The sequence below is a fragment of the Netta rufina genome (assembly GCF_964035555.1).
Source record: "Netta rufina genome assembly, chromosome: 2".
NCBI classification, from domain to species: Eukaryota; Metazoa; Chordata; class Aves; order Anseriformes; family Anatidae; genus Netta; species Netta rufina.
In genome coordinates, this window is record NC_140124.1 from 111,863,428 (window position 1) to 111,882,087 (window position 18,660).

General features: G+C 36.7%; 1 protein-coding gene across 1 annotated transcript in view; it reads right to left on the reverse strand.

Annotated features, from left to right (window-relative positions):
• The window catches only part of SNTG1 (syntrophin gamma 1), a gene marked incomplete at both ends in the record, with an annotated part of 193,048 nt that extends 174,601 nt beyond the window's left edge, over window positions 1-18,447 (reverse strand). Inside the window, one exon of the mRNA XM_084281661.1 lies at window positions 18,274-18,447. Coding sequence (XP_084137787.1) covers window positions 18,274-18,447 — 174 coding nt within the window. The remainder of the gene's footprint in view (window positions 1-18,273) is intronic.
• Between the last annotated feature and the right edge of the window lie 213 nt (window positions 18,448-18,660).

The following is an 18,660-nucleotide window of genomic DNA, read 5'->3' on the forward strand; positions in this document are numbered from 1 at the left end:
CTCAGTGGATCTCACTTGCTAACATTGTACAAACATTTTAAAACAATCTGTCCACAGAAAATCATTGAGAGAATATGATGCCCTTTTTATCACATACAAATGCATCTTATTTACTTTGTGTATGTGTGTGTGTGTGTGTGTGTGTGTGTGTGTTTTCGTCTTTTTTTTTTAAGGTAAAATTGGTATGAACACAGAAACAAAAGAACTTCCCCCCATCCTCGGAGTGGGGGAACTAAATCACTATTATCATCATAATATTGATATTATGAAACTATACCTATGTTAAGTGAAAATTACTCTCTTACCTCATCAAATCAAAACAGAATTACTTATCAATGGGTCAACTTTGCAGCTTCCCCTCTCTCCTCACCCTTTTCCCATACTCCTACATTTTCCCTTTGATTTTGCTGAACAGTGACAGACAGATTTCTGTCCCATTGATGTTTTAATTCATGTACATACTTTCAGATATAAACACGTCACTAAGAGCAAAGCTGACATAAAACATAAATACTTGCACCTATGTTGTGCCTGAAGAAGTAAATTGGAGTGGACAGAGGTGAAGGCTAGCGATGAATATACCTGGGCAAATTTTTCATGTTCTGCTACAAAGTCTGCCTGCCACCATGAAGCGATCAACTGCATAACTTACATCTGATTATATAATTCCTCTCATTTCAGAAAAAGAGGGTAGATAGTGTTTTGCATAATAAAAGGACTAAAAGTGCATTGATTTTGATTCTACTGTTGTTTGAAAGGAAAAATATCTGATCCTACCTCTTCACAGGCGGTCCTGAAATCCATGTGCTATGACACAGCAAGTGATATTTGTCTAAAATAGAGAGAAAGATATCATTAGAATGAAAAGGATATTGCAAAACATAGAAGTTACCTATCTGAGCTGTGCAACTGATCTACCCTTTGTCAGGTCCCGTTATAGTCATTGCGTAAAAAGAGAAATGATCAAAGTTGCAACAGGATTAGGAAGTATAAGATATTAAAATTGTTCCTGCTTCTTATAAAGTACACAACTTGGTTTCACTGAGTATGATCAGAGGAATTCTCATGCTCCCACAATTTTCTTCCACTCATGGGACATAGAAACTTACGTTTCTTATTCCAAGTGTGAGTTTATTTTTCATTTATTTTCAAAAGTAGGGGCGCATTGGAAAGTAACACTTCAGAAGGAGACAATTAAGTGTTGCTCTTCAGAATGCCCTCTCTCTCATGAAAGATTGTTTGTTTTGTTTTTCTTTTCTCCCACAATTAAAAACAATCAAGCATCAATACCTTTGTCTCACATTTATAATCTGTCCCAGGGAGCCAGTGTCATTTAACAGTGTGTTAAAAACAGAAATACTTATGAGCTGAAAAAACAAATGTTAAAAAAGTCAGGAATATATGTGAGGACTGGCAAAATGTCACACCAAATCCTGTGATTATTACTTTGCTAGGCCTCTACCTAACATGTACTCATCCCAATGCACACTTATGCATTCATTTTTTTATGAGATAAAGCTACTGGAACAGGCTTTTTAACAGAGGATAATAACAGTGTCCTACTGTTGGTTCAGCAACAGAAATGCTCATATATCTGCCAATAACATTTCCAGGAAACACTTCCTGGGCAAAGCAGACATTTCATTCAATGACTGGAGATACAAAACCTATAAACCAGTTCTCTATCCTATGACTTGCAGGCTGTCATGGCAAATAAAACTATTGGCCTTCAGCAAGGCAGTCTTCAAACTATAAATACTGCTTCCCACTATCTGTTGATACATGGTGAATCTACCTGCTGATCACCTTGGTGACACTTCATTTTTTCCCTTATATTCTAAATTACACATAGATAAAATAGAAAATACAACAAATACTCTCCTAACATGTATTTCCCCAGTAAAATAATATCTTTGGTTTCCAAAGAAATGTTACTCATAGAGTTTTATTGAATCGTAAAATGGTTTGGGGTGGAAGGGACCTTAAAGATCCCCTAGTTCCAACCCCCCACCATAGGCAGGGACACCTCCTGATCAGGTTGATTAGCGCTTCATCTAACCTGGTCTTTAACACTTCCAGGGATGGGGCATCCACAGCTTCTCTGGGCAACCTGTTATAGTGCCTCACCACACTCTGAGTGAAAAATTTATTCCTAATATTTAATCCAAATCTATGCTCTTTTACTTGTAAGTCCTATTACTACTCTCCCTGATAAAGGGTCCTTCTCCAACTTTCTTGTGGGCTCTCTTTAGGTACTACAGGCTGTTACATGTTTTCCCTGGAGCCTCCTCTTCACTGTGCTAAATAACCACAACTTTCTCAGTTTTTCTTTACAGGAGAGGTGCTCCATCCCTCTGATCATCCTCATGGACATCCTCAGGACTCATGGACTCATTCCAACAGGTCTAAGTCTTTCTTATTACAGAATTATAGAATTACAGAATTGGAAAGGACCTCAAGAGATCATCAGGTCCAACCCCCCTGCCAAAGCAGGTTCCCTAGAGCTGGTTGCCCAGGGAGGTGTTCAGACAGGCCTTGAATATCTCCAGAGAAGGAGACTCCACAACCTCCCTGGGCAGCCTGTTCCAATGCTCCATCACCCTCAAAGTGAAGAATTTCTTTTGCATGTTGGTGCAGAACTTCCTGTGATAGATTTTTTTGACCATTGCCCCTTGTCCTATCACCACAAACCACCAAAAAGAGGTTGGCCAAATCCCACTGTCTGCCACACTTCAGATATTTGTAAACATTGATAAGATCCCCTCTCAGTCTTCTCTTCTCAAGGCGGAACAGAAAGGTCTCTCAGCCTTTCCTCATAGGGAAGATGCTCCAGGCCCTGTAACATTTTTGCTGCCCTCTGCTGAACTCTTTCCAGGAGATCCTTGTCTTTCTTGTAGTCTTATCAGACTTGGGAGATTGTATAAAATCATGGGATCGTAGAATCATAGATTGGTTTGTTTTGGAAGGGACCTTAAAGATCATCTAATTCCATCCCCCTGCCACAGGCAGGGACAACTTCCACTAGACCATGGTGCCCCAAGCCACATCCAATCTGGCCTTGAACACCTCCAGGGATGGTGCATCCACAGCTTCTCCAGGCAACCTGTGACAGTACTTCATCACCTCACTGTAAACAATTTAATCCTTATATCTAATCTACATCTTTTTTAGTTTAAAGCTGTTACTCCTGGCCCTATCACTCCACTCCCTGATGAAGAGCCCCTCCTCAGCTTTTCTGTAGACCCCTTTAGGCATTAGAAGGCTGATATAAGGTCTCCCTGGAACCTTCTCTTCTCCAGGCTGAACAACCCCAACTCCTTCAGCCTGTCTTCATAGCAGAGATACTGCAGCCCATTGATCACCCTAATGAACTTCCTCTGGACTCACTCTAATATGTTGATGTTCTTCTTTTATCGGGGGAACACAATACTCCAGGTGGGGTCTCATGAGAGCAGAGTGAAGGGGAAGAATCACCTCCCTCATCCTGCTGACCATGGTTCTTTTGCTGCAGCCCAGGATACTGTTGGCTTTCGGGCTGCATGAGCACATTGCCTGCTCACATTAAGCTTCTCATCAATCAACAACCCTAAGTCCTTCTCCTCGGGGCTGCTCACAATCCATTCTCCCTGCAACCTGTATTTGTGCATGGGATTGATCTGACCCAGATGCAGGACCTTGCACTTGGCCTTCATGAGGTTTGCACAGGCCCATCTCTCAAGCCTATCCAAATCCCTCTGGATGGCATCCCTTCCCTCCAATGTGTTGACTGCACCACATGGCTTGGTGTCATTAGCAAACTTCATGAGGGTGCACTCAATCCTATTGTCCATGCCGCAAAAAAAGAAGTTAAACAGCACTGGTCCTAATACCAATCCCTACGGAGCATGACTCATCATTGGTCTCCACTTGGACATTGAACCAACTCCTTGAGTGCAACCATCCAGCCAATTCCTTACGCACCAAGTGGTCCATCCACCAAATCCATGTCCCTCCAATTTAGACACAAGGATGTCATGTGAGACTGTATCAAATGCTTTGCACAAGCCTAGGTAGATGGTGTAAGTTCCTCCTCCCTTATCCAACAATGTTGTAACCCTGATGTAGAAGGCCACCGGATTTGTCAGGCATGATCTGCCCTCAGCAAAGCTATGTTGGCTGTCCCCAGTCACCTCTTTGTTTTCCATGTGCCTTAGAATAGTTTCCAGGAGGATCTACTCCATGACCTTTCTGAGCACAGAAGTGAAGTTGGCCTGTAGTTTCCTGGGAACTCCTTTTTTTCCTTTTTAAAAATGGGGGTTATGTTTCCCCTCTTCCAGTCAGTGGAAACTTCAACAGACTACAAAAATTTTTCAAATATGATGGGCAGAGGCTTAGTAACTTCATCCGCCAGCATCCTTGGATGAATCTTATCAGGTCCCATGGACGTGTGCACCTCCAGGTTCTTTAGATGGTGTTGAACTCAATGTTCTCCTACAGTGGGCAGTTCTTCATTTTCCCCTTCCCTGTCCATTTTTTTTTTTTTTTTTTTTTCAGGGATTCAACCACTCAGTCACTGATCTTTGCAATATGGCTGCCATTGTTTCTATATTACACTATTTTTCCAACTGGTTCTTGCCTGTGGCTTGGCTCACAGTGGAAATCAAGCCCATTACCAATGTTTCTTTTTCGGTCCATCAACTTTTTTTTTTTTTAACTGTTGATATGCAAGTAACAGTACACACAAGCATAAATTACATTAGAAACATCATTTTTCCCCCCCCACATTTCAACTCTGAATAAACTCTCTAGATTACTAAATTACAGGAGTATATATCATACATAACAAATAAATTTTATGATATTTTACTGATAAAATGTTCTAATGATTGGTTATTATCTCCTCCTGTAATACATTTTAAAAAGCAGAAAATACAGAACCAAACAATTTTAAAACCAAAGAGTTTTTAAAACAATGAATTGCAAAACCCACTGCTGACAGATATCCCTTGGTCTGCCTCTGGCTAACCTCAGCAATACCCTTACCTTCAAATCACAGCCGTGTTCAGCTGAGAACCTTTCCAGTTCTCTGAGGAGCTCCCTTCAGTCTCACCCAGACAGACCACTGGTTACCAGCACAGAAACTCCTTTGGCCTCAATATTTGGTTTGCCTTTGTCCTTTCTCACACATAGGTTGGCACAAACTGCATCCGAGAAGGTGAGAAAGGAGCTGGCAGTGACCTTCAAAGGCTGAGGTACAGAGGAAAAGAAGCAGTGTTGGGACAGGATAGGGTGTGTAAGCACAGAGAGAAGCACAAGCAATGTGTATTATTCAAAGAGAAGGAATGGCTGAATAGCAATGAGCCTTCCTCTGAAAGGGCTTGGGGCATGCAATCAAGGAAATGTAAACAAGCAGGCTTCAAAATGTTACTTTCCTTCCTTTCTACATGATTTCCGTTCTGTAATTCCTCAAAAACTGAGTTACCAAACTTATTTAGCTCATCTCTGTTGATAGATGTAAAGGAAGTAACGTATGAATGACAGAATGGGAACAGAATTTGACACCCCCTTGGCAGAACAAGCAGTTATTCAACACCACAAATAAATAAATAAATAAATACTGTGCGATATTACTATGGCATTTGTGTTCTAAAGGGAAATCAATGGCTAAAACATAATGGTAAAGTTGAAGGCAATGGAAACCTTCAGAGACAAAGCTTCATTTAGGATAACGCACTGAAGACTTGAGCTATGCTCAGATCTTCCTGTAATAAATCAGGTCATATTCCAGTAGTATAATAGATGTAATTTCACCATGACTGGAGAATACTCCAGTATATATAATATAATAAGACAGCAAACAAAAAGAATATTTCATGTGCACAAGACAGTCTTCAGAATACCATAAGCCAAGCAAAATACTAAGAAAGCAGTAGGAAGCACTTCATTTTCAATGGCATTATTGCAAATAATAGAATATTGTATGCAAAATTAAGTTAATGGAGAGATGATGTATTAACAAACACAATTTAGTGTGACTCTGAGAGCTATCTTTCAGGTTATGTCTTCATCTTCAAAGGAATTTTACTCTGAAGGTGGTGAGGTGCTGGCACAAAGTTGCCCAGAGAAGTTGTGGATGCCCCATCCCTGGAATTGTTAAAGACCAGGTTGGATGAGGCCCTGGGAAATCTGATCTAGTGGGAAGTGTCCCTGAAACTAGGGGATCTTCAAGGTCCCTCCAACCCAAACCATTCTATGATTCTGTGATTCTATAATTTGAACTCGGAAGTTTACTTTGCAAAAAAGGCAGTCTAAAAGTATTTTAAGTCATGGCCTTTCCTCCATATATTTATGTATACAGAGACTATCTAGAGTCACAAGAATTCTTACTGTCAGAGCATTGTCTGAATTGCTAACTGGAAAATAGACTAAAACCAAGTTTCAAAGGCATAAATACCCATTCTGCAACCAATTGTGACAGCCATTCACTAATAAACCACATGTTTGCCTTTTAATGTCCTTCTCCCAGCTTTCTTATTACCAAAATCTTTTGTGCTCCACTTTTTGGCGATGTTTAAAGGAAATCTTATCTGTCATTTCTTTGCGTGTTGGGAAATTAAACACACTTCTGTATAACAGTGAAGGTTTTTTTATAGCAACAAGTAAAACAAAACCAAAACCAACTCTATTGTAAATAGGGAAAGACAGCTTAGGAATTATCCTTATATGCTGGTCCTTTGTGTTTTAAGGGAAAGAAAAAAAAAAGCAAAAAGCAAAAAGCAAAAAAAAACAACAACACAGGGAATCAGAGAAGTTATTTTAAACGCACATTACATGCAGCCATCTTTGTTCTACCCAGCTTGCCACAGAGAATTTTATGCTGGAACACTTTTCAGAGGCATGCACACAGCACAGGAATCTGAAGGAGCCATTAACCACAGGTTAATAATACCATATTCTGTTACTGTTTTCCAGCCCATTTCCATTATATTTCATTTGAAAACAGAATTACATACATTCAGTAAACCTAATGTTTTAAGTCATCTACTATATTAACATATTGGACTCAACTGTTGAAAACTTTCAACACAAGTTGGGAACAGCTTTCCTCATTGAGTTCAATACACCAAGGAGGATCTACATAACCCTTGCAGAGTATTGCAGCCTTAATAAACTAATTTAGATTGAAAGATGCTCAGAAACCTGGTTTGAGATGAAGTTTGAACTCAGCAAAACGTGCACTTTTTTATTAGACATTTTGTTGAGACATCCAGCTCTTATTAAAGCTCATGCTTTAAAAGAATTGAAGTTGGCAATTAGTAACTAACAAGGTTTTTAAATGTTTTATTCATTTTATTTTGGTTAAAACAAGAACATTTACTTGCCAGTCATAACATATCATATTAATTGCAAGCATTTGTAATCAGCAAGCTCAATTAAGATTCACTGTATAAACATCGAGGTTTTCAAGATTCACTGAGCCACAAGGCAGTATTAACTGAATGAATGTATGTTGGACTCCTGGTTATTTATTGAGTACTGTTTGCACTAACAATTATCTGGTGCCCCCCACAAACTAACACCCACAGTGTGACTTCATGAGTAACCCAGTCTGTTTTGGCTTGGCAAAAGCAAACCAAAGGAAATGGCAAAAGAGAAAAAAAAAAAGAAAAGGTCAATGTAACATAATCTTTCAGAGGCAAAAAGCAGTACTACAGGATAATTGATTGAGAATAGAAACGTTAAATGCCATCAGTGGACTGGTTTTTTGTTTGTTTGTTTGTTTGTTTTGTTTTTGTTTTGTTTTGTTTTGTTTTGTTTTGGGGGTGAATGCTCTACAGCAAACTGGAACAGAAAAATTTGGCTGGCTCTGGGTTAAAGTCTGGAATATTGCTAAGAAAAAAAATAAATAAATTTAGCACAGATGTGAGAGCCCAAATGGGGGCTAAATATCCCCATATTTTTAGCTCCTCTGGAGGCAGTATGAACAGTATTACATGGTTTAGACCAAGTTCTCAGTTTTACCTAAAAAACAGTTCCTTGCATCAGACAAACAGAAATTCTCTGACTATCTCCCATGGCATTCTGCTTTTTCTCTCCATTATCTCTCACCATAGAATTTCCTTATAAAAGAGATACTGGCAATTCTTCTGCCAAGGCAACTGATTTCCAGTCAAACAAATTTCATGCCTCTGGCGGTATGCCTAATGCAAGTAGTTAGGAGTAAGACTTTCAACATCAAATTGCATCTTTTGATTTCACTTAAGTTAAATAAAGTAAAATAGTTAAAAGTAAAATAAAATGCATTTTACCAGCCTGATCAGGGAGGTAAGGAAATAAATTATTGATTGTAAACACTTGGGAGGTTTTCATTTGCAGGGTCCTTGGAAACTGCTTGTACAATTAAGCTAAAGACAGGAATGCTTCTACTTCTTCAACGAGTTAGCATACTTTTTCAAATTAAAAAGAAGGTAAGGTAATGTTTAATTAAAAGTTTAATACAAGTTTTGTCTATGTCTTATCCCCAATTTAGGACATTTATTTGACAGCTAGTATAAGAAAATACACATCTAGCCCTATGAGGTCCAGAGAAATGAGACTTCAGAATCACGTGGCAACATCTTTATATGTGTATAAGAATATATAATACATATAAATAATCATAAAGGTTTCTACAATTTTCTTATACAAGCAAAACTAATTGGATTGGTGCAAACTAAGATAAAGTGATTCACAGATAGGGAAAGTGGAGAAATTCATTATTACCACACAATGAAATAAATCTACAAACTCACAGAATCACAAAATCATTTAGGTTGGAAGAGACCTCCAAGATCACCTACTCCAACCTTGACCTAACACTAACAAGTCCTCCACTAAATCATGTCACTAAGCTCTACATCTAAACATCTTTTAAATACCTGTTTGTACATTTCAGTTATACATATCCACAACTAAACAAATATATGCAGCATATATAATAAGGGAATGGGGGAATGGAAAAATATACTTAGTGAAATTGGTTGGGCTAACTGTGTTTTTTTAGGAACTGGATTTTGTTTTCACAAAACTCAGCCACAAAAACCCCCCTAATCCTAGCTCTACTGTCTCAGATACAGACTAATAAACTATAAAGGCAATACCACAACATAACAACACATTTATATTGTCTAACCAACAACAGAACCATCCCTCCATTTCTGTATGGTAATGTAGCCCTATTGACTTAAAAAAAAAAAAAAAAGTTAAAAAATAACTGTTTTTGTTACTCTGATTACTCTGATCTGCTCTGTTCTTTGGGCAGTGTTTTGAATACAGGTATTAAAGGATACTTGTATAACAGCATTTACCATTTTAGCAAAAGGTACAGGAAAAAAAAAAAAAGCATGGAAAACACTGATGTACAAGAATTCTAAGGTCTCAAAATTCTTTTAGAAATGCTTTCAGTACTTTTATGCCCTTAGTAAAAATACAACATTTTTACATGTTAATAATTATGTGATTGTGGAGAGTGCTATCTATTAATGATTTTCTCACGAATTCTCCCAAATGAAAAACAGTATTATACTATCCTTTAAAAAGGAAACATTTAAATTTTGATAAATTTAAAACTGATAATTCTATTCTGGTAGGCATTGATTTTCAGTAAACAGAGATAAAATAACACCAAATATTTTCCAGAGATTTTTCAGCTCCTGTCTGACATACGATTTATATCTCTGTATATGTACATGTCAAATCCTATATTAATTTTCAAAGTTCCTAATGGAAAAACAATCATTCACATTGAAATCAGAAAAATCTGTATTTTCCCCACAAGATACGTTGCAAAAGTCCTACCTAAATAATAATAATAATAATAATAATAATAATAATAATAATAATAAACTACAATGAATTATTATAATTATAACCAGATTACATGATGGAGGGACATGATACCAGACTTATTACAGAAGACTTTAATTTTATCAATTATAGCATTGTCTTGAATACGTTTTTCTTCCAGTTTACATTTTCATGAAGTTGTACATATTTCCATTTTGTTAATTGACTGATATTTTTCACATATACCAAGGAAAATGCAAAACAGAATTTTTCAACAGATATGGCATGTTTGTGGCTCATATGCTATTGTTTGAATCACAGTCTCTAGCATACCTTGATATAGCTTGAACAAGATAAGCATAACTGAAAAAAATGGCAAAATCTAATCTCAGAAAAAAATCAGAAGTTTCTATATAGAAACTCTATAGGAGCCAGACCCCAGGTTTCTTATTTAAAGTGGGCCAAGGAATCTCTGTGTTGTACTTCAGCTTAGACAAATTTTGCATTGTTTACTATGTCAGGTAACCTATGTCAGATATCCTTCAATATCATGGGCTTTCTTCATAGACTTTATTTCCTTTTTATTCTAAGGTATGAACTCAAATAACCAAGTTAATCACAAATGATACAAGGAATAATTTGGAAAAATAAAAAGGTTTATTTAAGTTAATTATATTAAGTGATCATTTTACTGCTTTATACTGAAGTCTGAACTGCAACCCAGCTTCAATTACCAGATCTTGTAACCAACAGTGGCTTTTCTGCATAAAAAGTATTCCTATAGCAACAAGGATTCATACATTTCAGGGGTCAACATTAAGATGTATGTATTCACCATCTCTGGGACAGCATAGCTATGGCATAACTCCCAAGGATTAATGCAGTTGCTGCTTCAGTATCATCTTATCTACAAAGTCATCTCTAAAGACATTATCTACCATTAGAGCATTAATTTTCTCCAGGTTAAGAAATAATAAAAATATTAGAAAAAATAAACTATTTCAAATAGTTGCCACTGAAGGAAGGTGGCATACTCTACATGAATTAGGACATTCACGCCATCAGAGATACCTTGGTCATGGTTTGCAGTCCTCACCTCACCACATTTATCTTTTTCCAGAGCACTTACTTTCGTGTATAGGAATTCAGCACTTACTGAAAACAAACACCAATAACTTGTCTCAAAAATAATCATCATAATTAGATCTTCCACTTGAGTATTTATATAATTGCAGCAAAAGCCTCTTTAGTTCCTATGAACTTCAGAAAGCAAGAATTTATAGCAGTACTGTTATAATATCATCAAGTCAAGTTTACTTATTGTCAAAATGCTCCTGCAGTGGTACATTGTCAAAACATATAATAAGAGATCTTGAAATATGCAGAATGTGCCACATAGGAGAACACAGCACTTAAACTACTGTAAAATTAACATAAACAAAGTTAAGTAGCCAGTGAACACTTAAAACTAATCAGAAAATCTCTCTGTGTAACAGCAGCATCCCTCACTGAAAATCTTTCTCTATGGGACTGGGTTGGACAGGGATAGTGTAATGGTCATCCCAGCTGTCCACATACCCTCTCCTGGAGGTTGTTATGCTGGACATAGAGTAGTAAGTTGCAAAGGAACACCAATTACAGTCTTGGCTGATTTGCCACGGTCAAGTGGTAGAACACTACCAGGAACACCAAGCCACCACACGGTAGTACCTGGGCAGGCAGATGTGGATGGACAGCTATAGACGCCATCCTTCGTTAATCATTCACCTCAAGGGAATTACTCATTTTGGCTATCTAATTTTCTACCTCATTGACTATTGCTTAGCTTAGATTTTACTTAATATGTTTTTGAGCTCATTGAGAGCCAGGAGGCCAAAAATTCAAAGTCATAAGAAATCTGTCGATAAAGTTGGACAGACTCATGATCCTATCTAATTGTAACGTGGGTGGAACTAATATCAGTAACTCCTAACTAATGTTGTCATAAAAACTCCATACTTCTATTCATTTGTAACTTTGCCAAGTTTTAATTGTTTGAACTTCTTTATTACAAGTTTCTTAGCACATATGATTTTTTTTTTTCCTTCAGTAATTTAGCCAAAATAGATTACCTGTTTCTGAAAACAAAGATAAGGACTAACACATTAGTTTGCTCATTGAACAGAGCAATAAGAAGGTATTGGTCTTGCCCTGAAAAGCCTTACAGCTCCTGTGTCTGGAAAAGACTCTGGAACTTTGCAGAATAAACTGCATTTTTAGAAGAAAAAAAAAAAAAATCTAAATAAAACTAGCAATAGCAGTTAGGGAAAGGGGAAAGTGAATCAGGACATGGATGTGAAGAGTGAAATAAGGATGATGGTAAAATGGAATAGGTAATGCATGAATGGCCCTAAAGAAAGATTATGAGACACTAAATGTAGGTAAGAGCTGATGGTGAAAATCTGAAGTGTACTGTCAAGGAGACTGGGGAGCACTGTGTGTTTTCAATGCAAGTCTGGAATCACATTGAAAAAGTGATACCAGCAATAGTATGAGAAGAATGTGGAAGGGACTCGGAAACTTCATAAGTTCAAATAAATGAGTTTGCAGGGTAGGACAAACTGAGGAAGCTTTTGGGCCATGGACAAGTTGAGAGATGACAAAGAAAGAGATAATTTTCAGGAGAGTGTAATTAGGTCTGTAACCACTGTAGAGCACTTGCCTCCAAAGAGGAGATACTCAAAAATCAGAACTCAAAATTCATCAGGTGTGGTAGTGTTACAACTGTTTTACTGTACAGAATACTAAAATTAAGAAATGCTAGCATTTTATTATATGTAATGTTAAACTGTTGGTATTATGGGCTTGCTCCATTCGAATTATTACTCTTCAAAACAACAGGTTCAGGTAATAAGTATGTAATCATTCTCAATAGGCTTATTTATTTATTTATTTATTTATTTTTGGCACCCACCCTATTTGGATTATAAGGTTGTTAAATACTGTGGGTACAGGCTGTCTCATGGAACCACTCTCAGTCTTGGAAGCCAGTTTAGTTGATAACAAACTAGGAGCTTCACTTTTTGAAAACTCACAAAAAACAGCAAAACAGCACAGCTGCTGCTGGTACAGTAGCTTAAATGGAAGCTGTAAAGGTTTAAAGGCCTTGAAGTATAAGGCCTTCCAGTTTAAAGGCCTTGCAGTATCAGGAAGGTTCCTCATCATGAGCTCCTTTTTATATGCATTTTTTATTTTTATTTTATTTTTTTTTAAGTAGTGTCCAGTGGAAAATTTGGATTGTGACTATGTAACTGAAACAGTCATAGTGTATGAATTTGAGCAACCTGGTCTAGTGGAAGGTGTCCCTGTCCATGGCAGGGGGCAGGAACTAGGTGATCTTTAAGGTCTTTTCCAACTCAAATCATTCTATTATTCTGTGATTGTGTGTATGTAAATATGATAGCTTAAGCTTGCATAGCTATGTTTAGTTCAACTATTTTCTAACTTTTAATTTAGCTGAAAGGTTTTAAACATAAGCCTTGAAACTAAATAGGTCACAATTTTAAAAATGCCTTTGATGTTTCTAAAGCTAGCAGGTATAGCAGATGTACATTTATATTGGTACACTAACCAGTACCAAAGAACACGGACACTTCAGATGCAGTCACTGAAGCTAAGCAGGAGTCTTACCCTTTGTTATATTTTCCAAGCCTCTCAGTCAAGAGAGGAGGGGAGAGGACAGAGTTCAGGTCACAATTCCTTTATTCACTTTAAAATCTATTTCAGAAGATAAAAAAGTCTATAGTTTAAAGACTCCATCTCCTCACCCTGAGGGACATGGAACTGGAGGGAGGTATAAGTTGGTTTTCAGTGTACCTTCCCACCAGGAAAATGGAAGTAGGAACGACACTTCTTCAAACTATCCAGAAAGTGTGTTGTTAAATACAACATGGCAGCAGTCTGAGAAGACCTAAGAAAGACAAAAAAATGTAATAAGTGGGAGAGACAAAAAGAAAGAATAGGTAAGAGCTTGCTGATAAGAAAAATGGCAAGGAAGGAGAAAGATGTGAAGGAAGGGAAAATGGAGAATAGGAAATGGGGTAATGAGGAAAGAGTGGTACACGTTATGAATTAAAAAAAATGAATTATGAACAAATCTTTATCTCACGGGTAAGGAAATAGAAATGTGTTTTATAAAATTATTTCAATTTCCCCATTACATATTCTTTTTTTTCCAAATTTGGTCTTATATAAAAGTCAGCTTGATCAAACCCACATTTACTAAGATAAATCTTGCTATTTTTTCATCAATGCTATTCCATATTCTAACTGGTAAACTGAAAGGAAATTATTTTAGGTATGTGAAAGAACCCAAATGGTTTACATTTTGTTCTTTTTTTCACCCTCTACACTCACCAGACCTGGAAAACAAATGATTAATCTTGGAGAAAGAGAAGCAATACAAATCTCAGGGATCAGCTGACTCTAAGTAGTAATGTTGAGCAGGTCAGAGATGCATTAAGAAATACTTCCCTTACATCTTCAGTCCTGTGTTTATGATAACTGTGCTGTATTTCAAAATCTTTTCATGAGATTACCAGAACTATCAAAGTTCATTGCTTGTGACATGCCTACTGAAAACAAATTACCTAAGTGCAGCTTTGGGTATCACCTGAATCACTATTTCTTAAAAGCATTCCTTATCAATTTAAAAATATTCAAGTGAAAAAGAGAGATGTAAAAAGAATGAGCTCTCTATAGAAGGTATGCTGAATTAAAGCAGATGAAGCCAATGTCACCATAATATAGTGATGGAGGAAATAAATATGGACATTGTGGGGCTATACAGCGTGTTCGAGGATCTGGGATTTGGCAAACCTGTCACAAAGGAATGATTAAGGCAGGAAGCTCAGCTAAATTAGGATCATGCAGCAGAACAAAATACATGACTATTTTTAGAAACTGTTGACGTCCACATAGCCCAGGGAAAAGACTGGCCTTTTACTTTCAGTGTGACAGCAATGGCATCAAAGTAAGTTGCAAGGACATACCAAGAGTAACGGGTAGAGAAGTTAAATAAGACTGATACAGGGCAATTTGAAATGATGGCTTAGCAGAAGTTCTGTAAAATAAATGTCAAGGACTCTGTCACCCAGAGTTGCAAAAATGTAAGTTCTTTTGGCAGTTAATAGACTGACAATAATACACTAAAGAGTAAGTTAGTCTGAGAAACCCTAGACTATACCATATCAAACAGCTTTATCTCAGCTTGAAACTATACAAGAAAAAAAAAAAAAAAAAAAAAAAAAAAAGTGAAGTAAAAATACTGACATTGAGTGAGAATCCTTTGGGATGCTTCCAGCTTCAGAAGAATTGTTCTATGCTTGCTGTGCCTGTTATACTTGGTCATATTTTCAAAGAGTTCTTCACAAAGCATAACAGACTGAGACTGACTGAAAAAGAAATGAAAACTAGAATGCTAAAGAAGATATTAGATACATTTCACTCTTTATAAAATGCTTCTCCATTACAGATTGAGATTTCTTTTGTGAACTGCTGATAGAAGAACCTGGAAGCTGTGCTGTTGCTAGAAGTACTGTTTCTTGGTTTTAACTGTTATCAGACTCTGTTTAAAATGGTTCCCTCAATGAGAAATATTTAAGTTTCTTACTATTTAAACCAGTCCAAAGCTTATGCTTTTTTTGTTTGCTTATTTGTTTTTTGTTTTTGTTTGTTTCCTGAGTGTTGCATTCCTTTTGTGAAAACAACAGTGGTTTTCAGATAGCAGTAGTGTTGAGGTAGCAATTTTAACAATTTTAACAATCATTAATAGTCAACCTATAAATTATTGTGAGATTTCATAAGTATTGTTATAAGAATTTGTAACCTACCAATTGAACATGATTATGGAAACCAACAATTAGTAAGTATCTGCTCATTATTATTATTTTTTTGCACATTATTATTTTTTTTTGACATATTATATTCATGTGGTGAGAGGAACTGAAAAAAGAGGGCACATCTGTTCCTGAAACACCTTCTTCCTTCCTTCCTTCCTTCCTTCCTTCCTTCCTTCCTTCCTTCCTTCCTTCCTTCCTTCCTTCCTTCCTTCCTTCCTTCCTTCCTTCCTTCCACAGTTTTGTGAAAATAGCACTAAGAAGTACTCAAGTATTTAAAGTTAGAAATATATCTAAATATCATACTGAACTGAGCCTTCACATCAGTTAAGTCTGAAGTTTGAATTTCTTCTCCCTCTGTATAAAAAAATTATGATGATAAAATTATTTTGGGATTAGCTAACTTCCAGAAGTAATAGATTCAATGACACTTCTAATTTGATGCTAGCATTTGAATTACAAGTTTGATCATAGCATAAAAAATAAATGCTACTAGTGCATGATATAAAGATATCAGACAACATTTTCGTAGAATAACAACAAATCCTTGGAACATGAGGAATCCTGAATAGTCCACATGAGAAATAACAAGTAAAAGCCCTTATAAAATTACACTATTATAGTAATTTTTGGAGTATAGCAGTGAGAGAAATTTCATATTTACAAGGCTGCATAGTAAAACTCATAGTCCATCTGTATGGCAGAAAGTATGTAAACACCAATATAAACTAGTCTTTAGTTGTCACACAGCTGGTCCTGGATCACACTGATGCAAGAGAGATTATTTTTCAAAATCTAATATTTAATAGCTTTTTTAAAGCAATATTGATATATCTAGAAACTATATTACATGCTTTTTTTTTTTTTTTTTTTTTTTTTTTTTTTTTTTTACTTCCTCCTTCCTTTATCCTTTATTTTAAGGGATATAGAACACCAACTAAAAAAAAAATAATTCCAGGCTGTGAGATACTTACTACCCTCTACGATTGCATGAGATCACTTGCAGTGATTGCAGTAATTTTCAGGTTTTTGTAATAGATCACATGCTTCAAAACTGTAATTCCTTTGGGTTTCTGTGAAGTTAATCATGTGGAATATATTTTATAATGTTCTCTTCTTGACCTCCATTTTCAGTAGAGGCCATTTAAAATAATAAACAACAAGAACAATAAAAAATCAACATAATACTTCAAATGATTAATTTTTCATCCAAGATATTTTGACCATGACGAAACTTAAGCTCTAATCTTTATATTATATGTGACTGAATTTTTTTTTTTTCTGCATTAGGTTTGACCTTAAGTTCCTTGGGGAAGTAGTCATGACTTGCACAGATTTGCATAAAGCTAAAAATACCAAGAAGCTGACAAATAATAACATGTAAAACATGCACTAACTTATCTTTTTCATTTCTAATTTTTTTCCCAAGGTATGCCATCTTACCACCTCCACAACCTGCTCATATTACCTCTATTATTCTTTTTAAACTTTTATGTCTCACTCTAACATTTCTCAAATTGTATTAGTTCTTGCTTTCATTTTCTGCTGGAGTTCCTCCTAGACTCAAATTGAGTATTTATAACCGAAATTTATGCAAAAATAATAAATAGTAATAATAAAAAATAGATTGCTGTGTACTTATCAGGTTTTAGACCATCCATTCTTAGATTGCACTGTTAGAAATATTTTACAGTAATTAAATACTTAAAAGCTTGGACTGAATTAATGTGCTGCAATGCTCTAGCTTCAAGTACTATTGTTCTTACCATTTGGAAATGTGCTACTCTGAGATTAAAATTCAGAGTGTCCTTAAATTAGAGCATGGACTAATGCTCCTTCCTTTTCCTCTGCCACCTCTCTTTTCACATCTCATGAAACTGTGTCAGGACTATTCTGCTGCAGCAGTGTTAGAATTTAAGTTAGAATATCTGACCTGCTCAAATGTTAAACATGTCAGTGTGCTAGGGAACCACACTTCTGCTCTATAGCAGTAAGCAGTACAAGGTCTAGCTGCCTCTTCCTGATCATCAGGTGAAAATAGCAATCACATTCAGCTGGCACATACTTACTAAGTCTTACCCTGGCAATCCAGGATGCAATTAAGCAGTGCAAGACCACCCAGAGACCCTGAAACAGCCTGCAAAAGGAGGTATGATATACAAATTGGACTACATACATACTGCTTTTGTATGCTAAAAGAATCTTGCGAAGGCCAGTAAGCAATAGCACAGTTTTCATAAGAATTCTCTGGATAATAAAACCAATTATAAAAAAGAAGCTTAGATAAAAGGTCAGTGTATACAGTTTAACATAAAATTCATGTACTATGTTAAATATTTTCACAGTTTTTGTGAAACAAACAAATAAATAGTCAACAAATCTAATCTTCAGGATAATTCAAACATTGTCACGTCCATGAGAGCAGCTCCAGCCCTGACTGTCCCTGCCCAGTACCCTAGGTCAGTGCCCAGGGCACTGGGGTACAGTGCCCAGGGTACAGGTCAGCCCCTGCCCCAGTATGCCCATGGCAGGACTGGTGTCCAGCTCCCCACAGCTCTGCCTTATTTGGCCATAGGGCCCAAGTCAGGCCCACCTGTGGGCCTATGTCATGGTCTGGTCCTGGTGTGTCCCCATACCCATGCCCGGTGCCCAGGGCTGAGGCTGCCCCATTTGCCCCAGGTTGAGCTTTTCCTGGTCTGGGCAGTGGGACTGGCCCTTGCTGACAGGCCTTGCCCTGCTCATCCCAGGTGGCCACTGTTACCCCCATGTCCCTGAGAGCTTCTGGCCCTCATGGTGCCCTGTCAGGACAAAAAGCAATTAGACAGTAAAATGCAGTTTTAGTAAGATAGTGAAACTGCGGTATTCTTCTATGGCAGTTTTAGTTTATCTGAAGACTTTATGTTGGTAAAAAAATTGAATAAGTTTCTGAAAGGGCATACTTACTGGTTATTAAGGTAATAGGATATAACCTTTTGAAGCA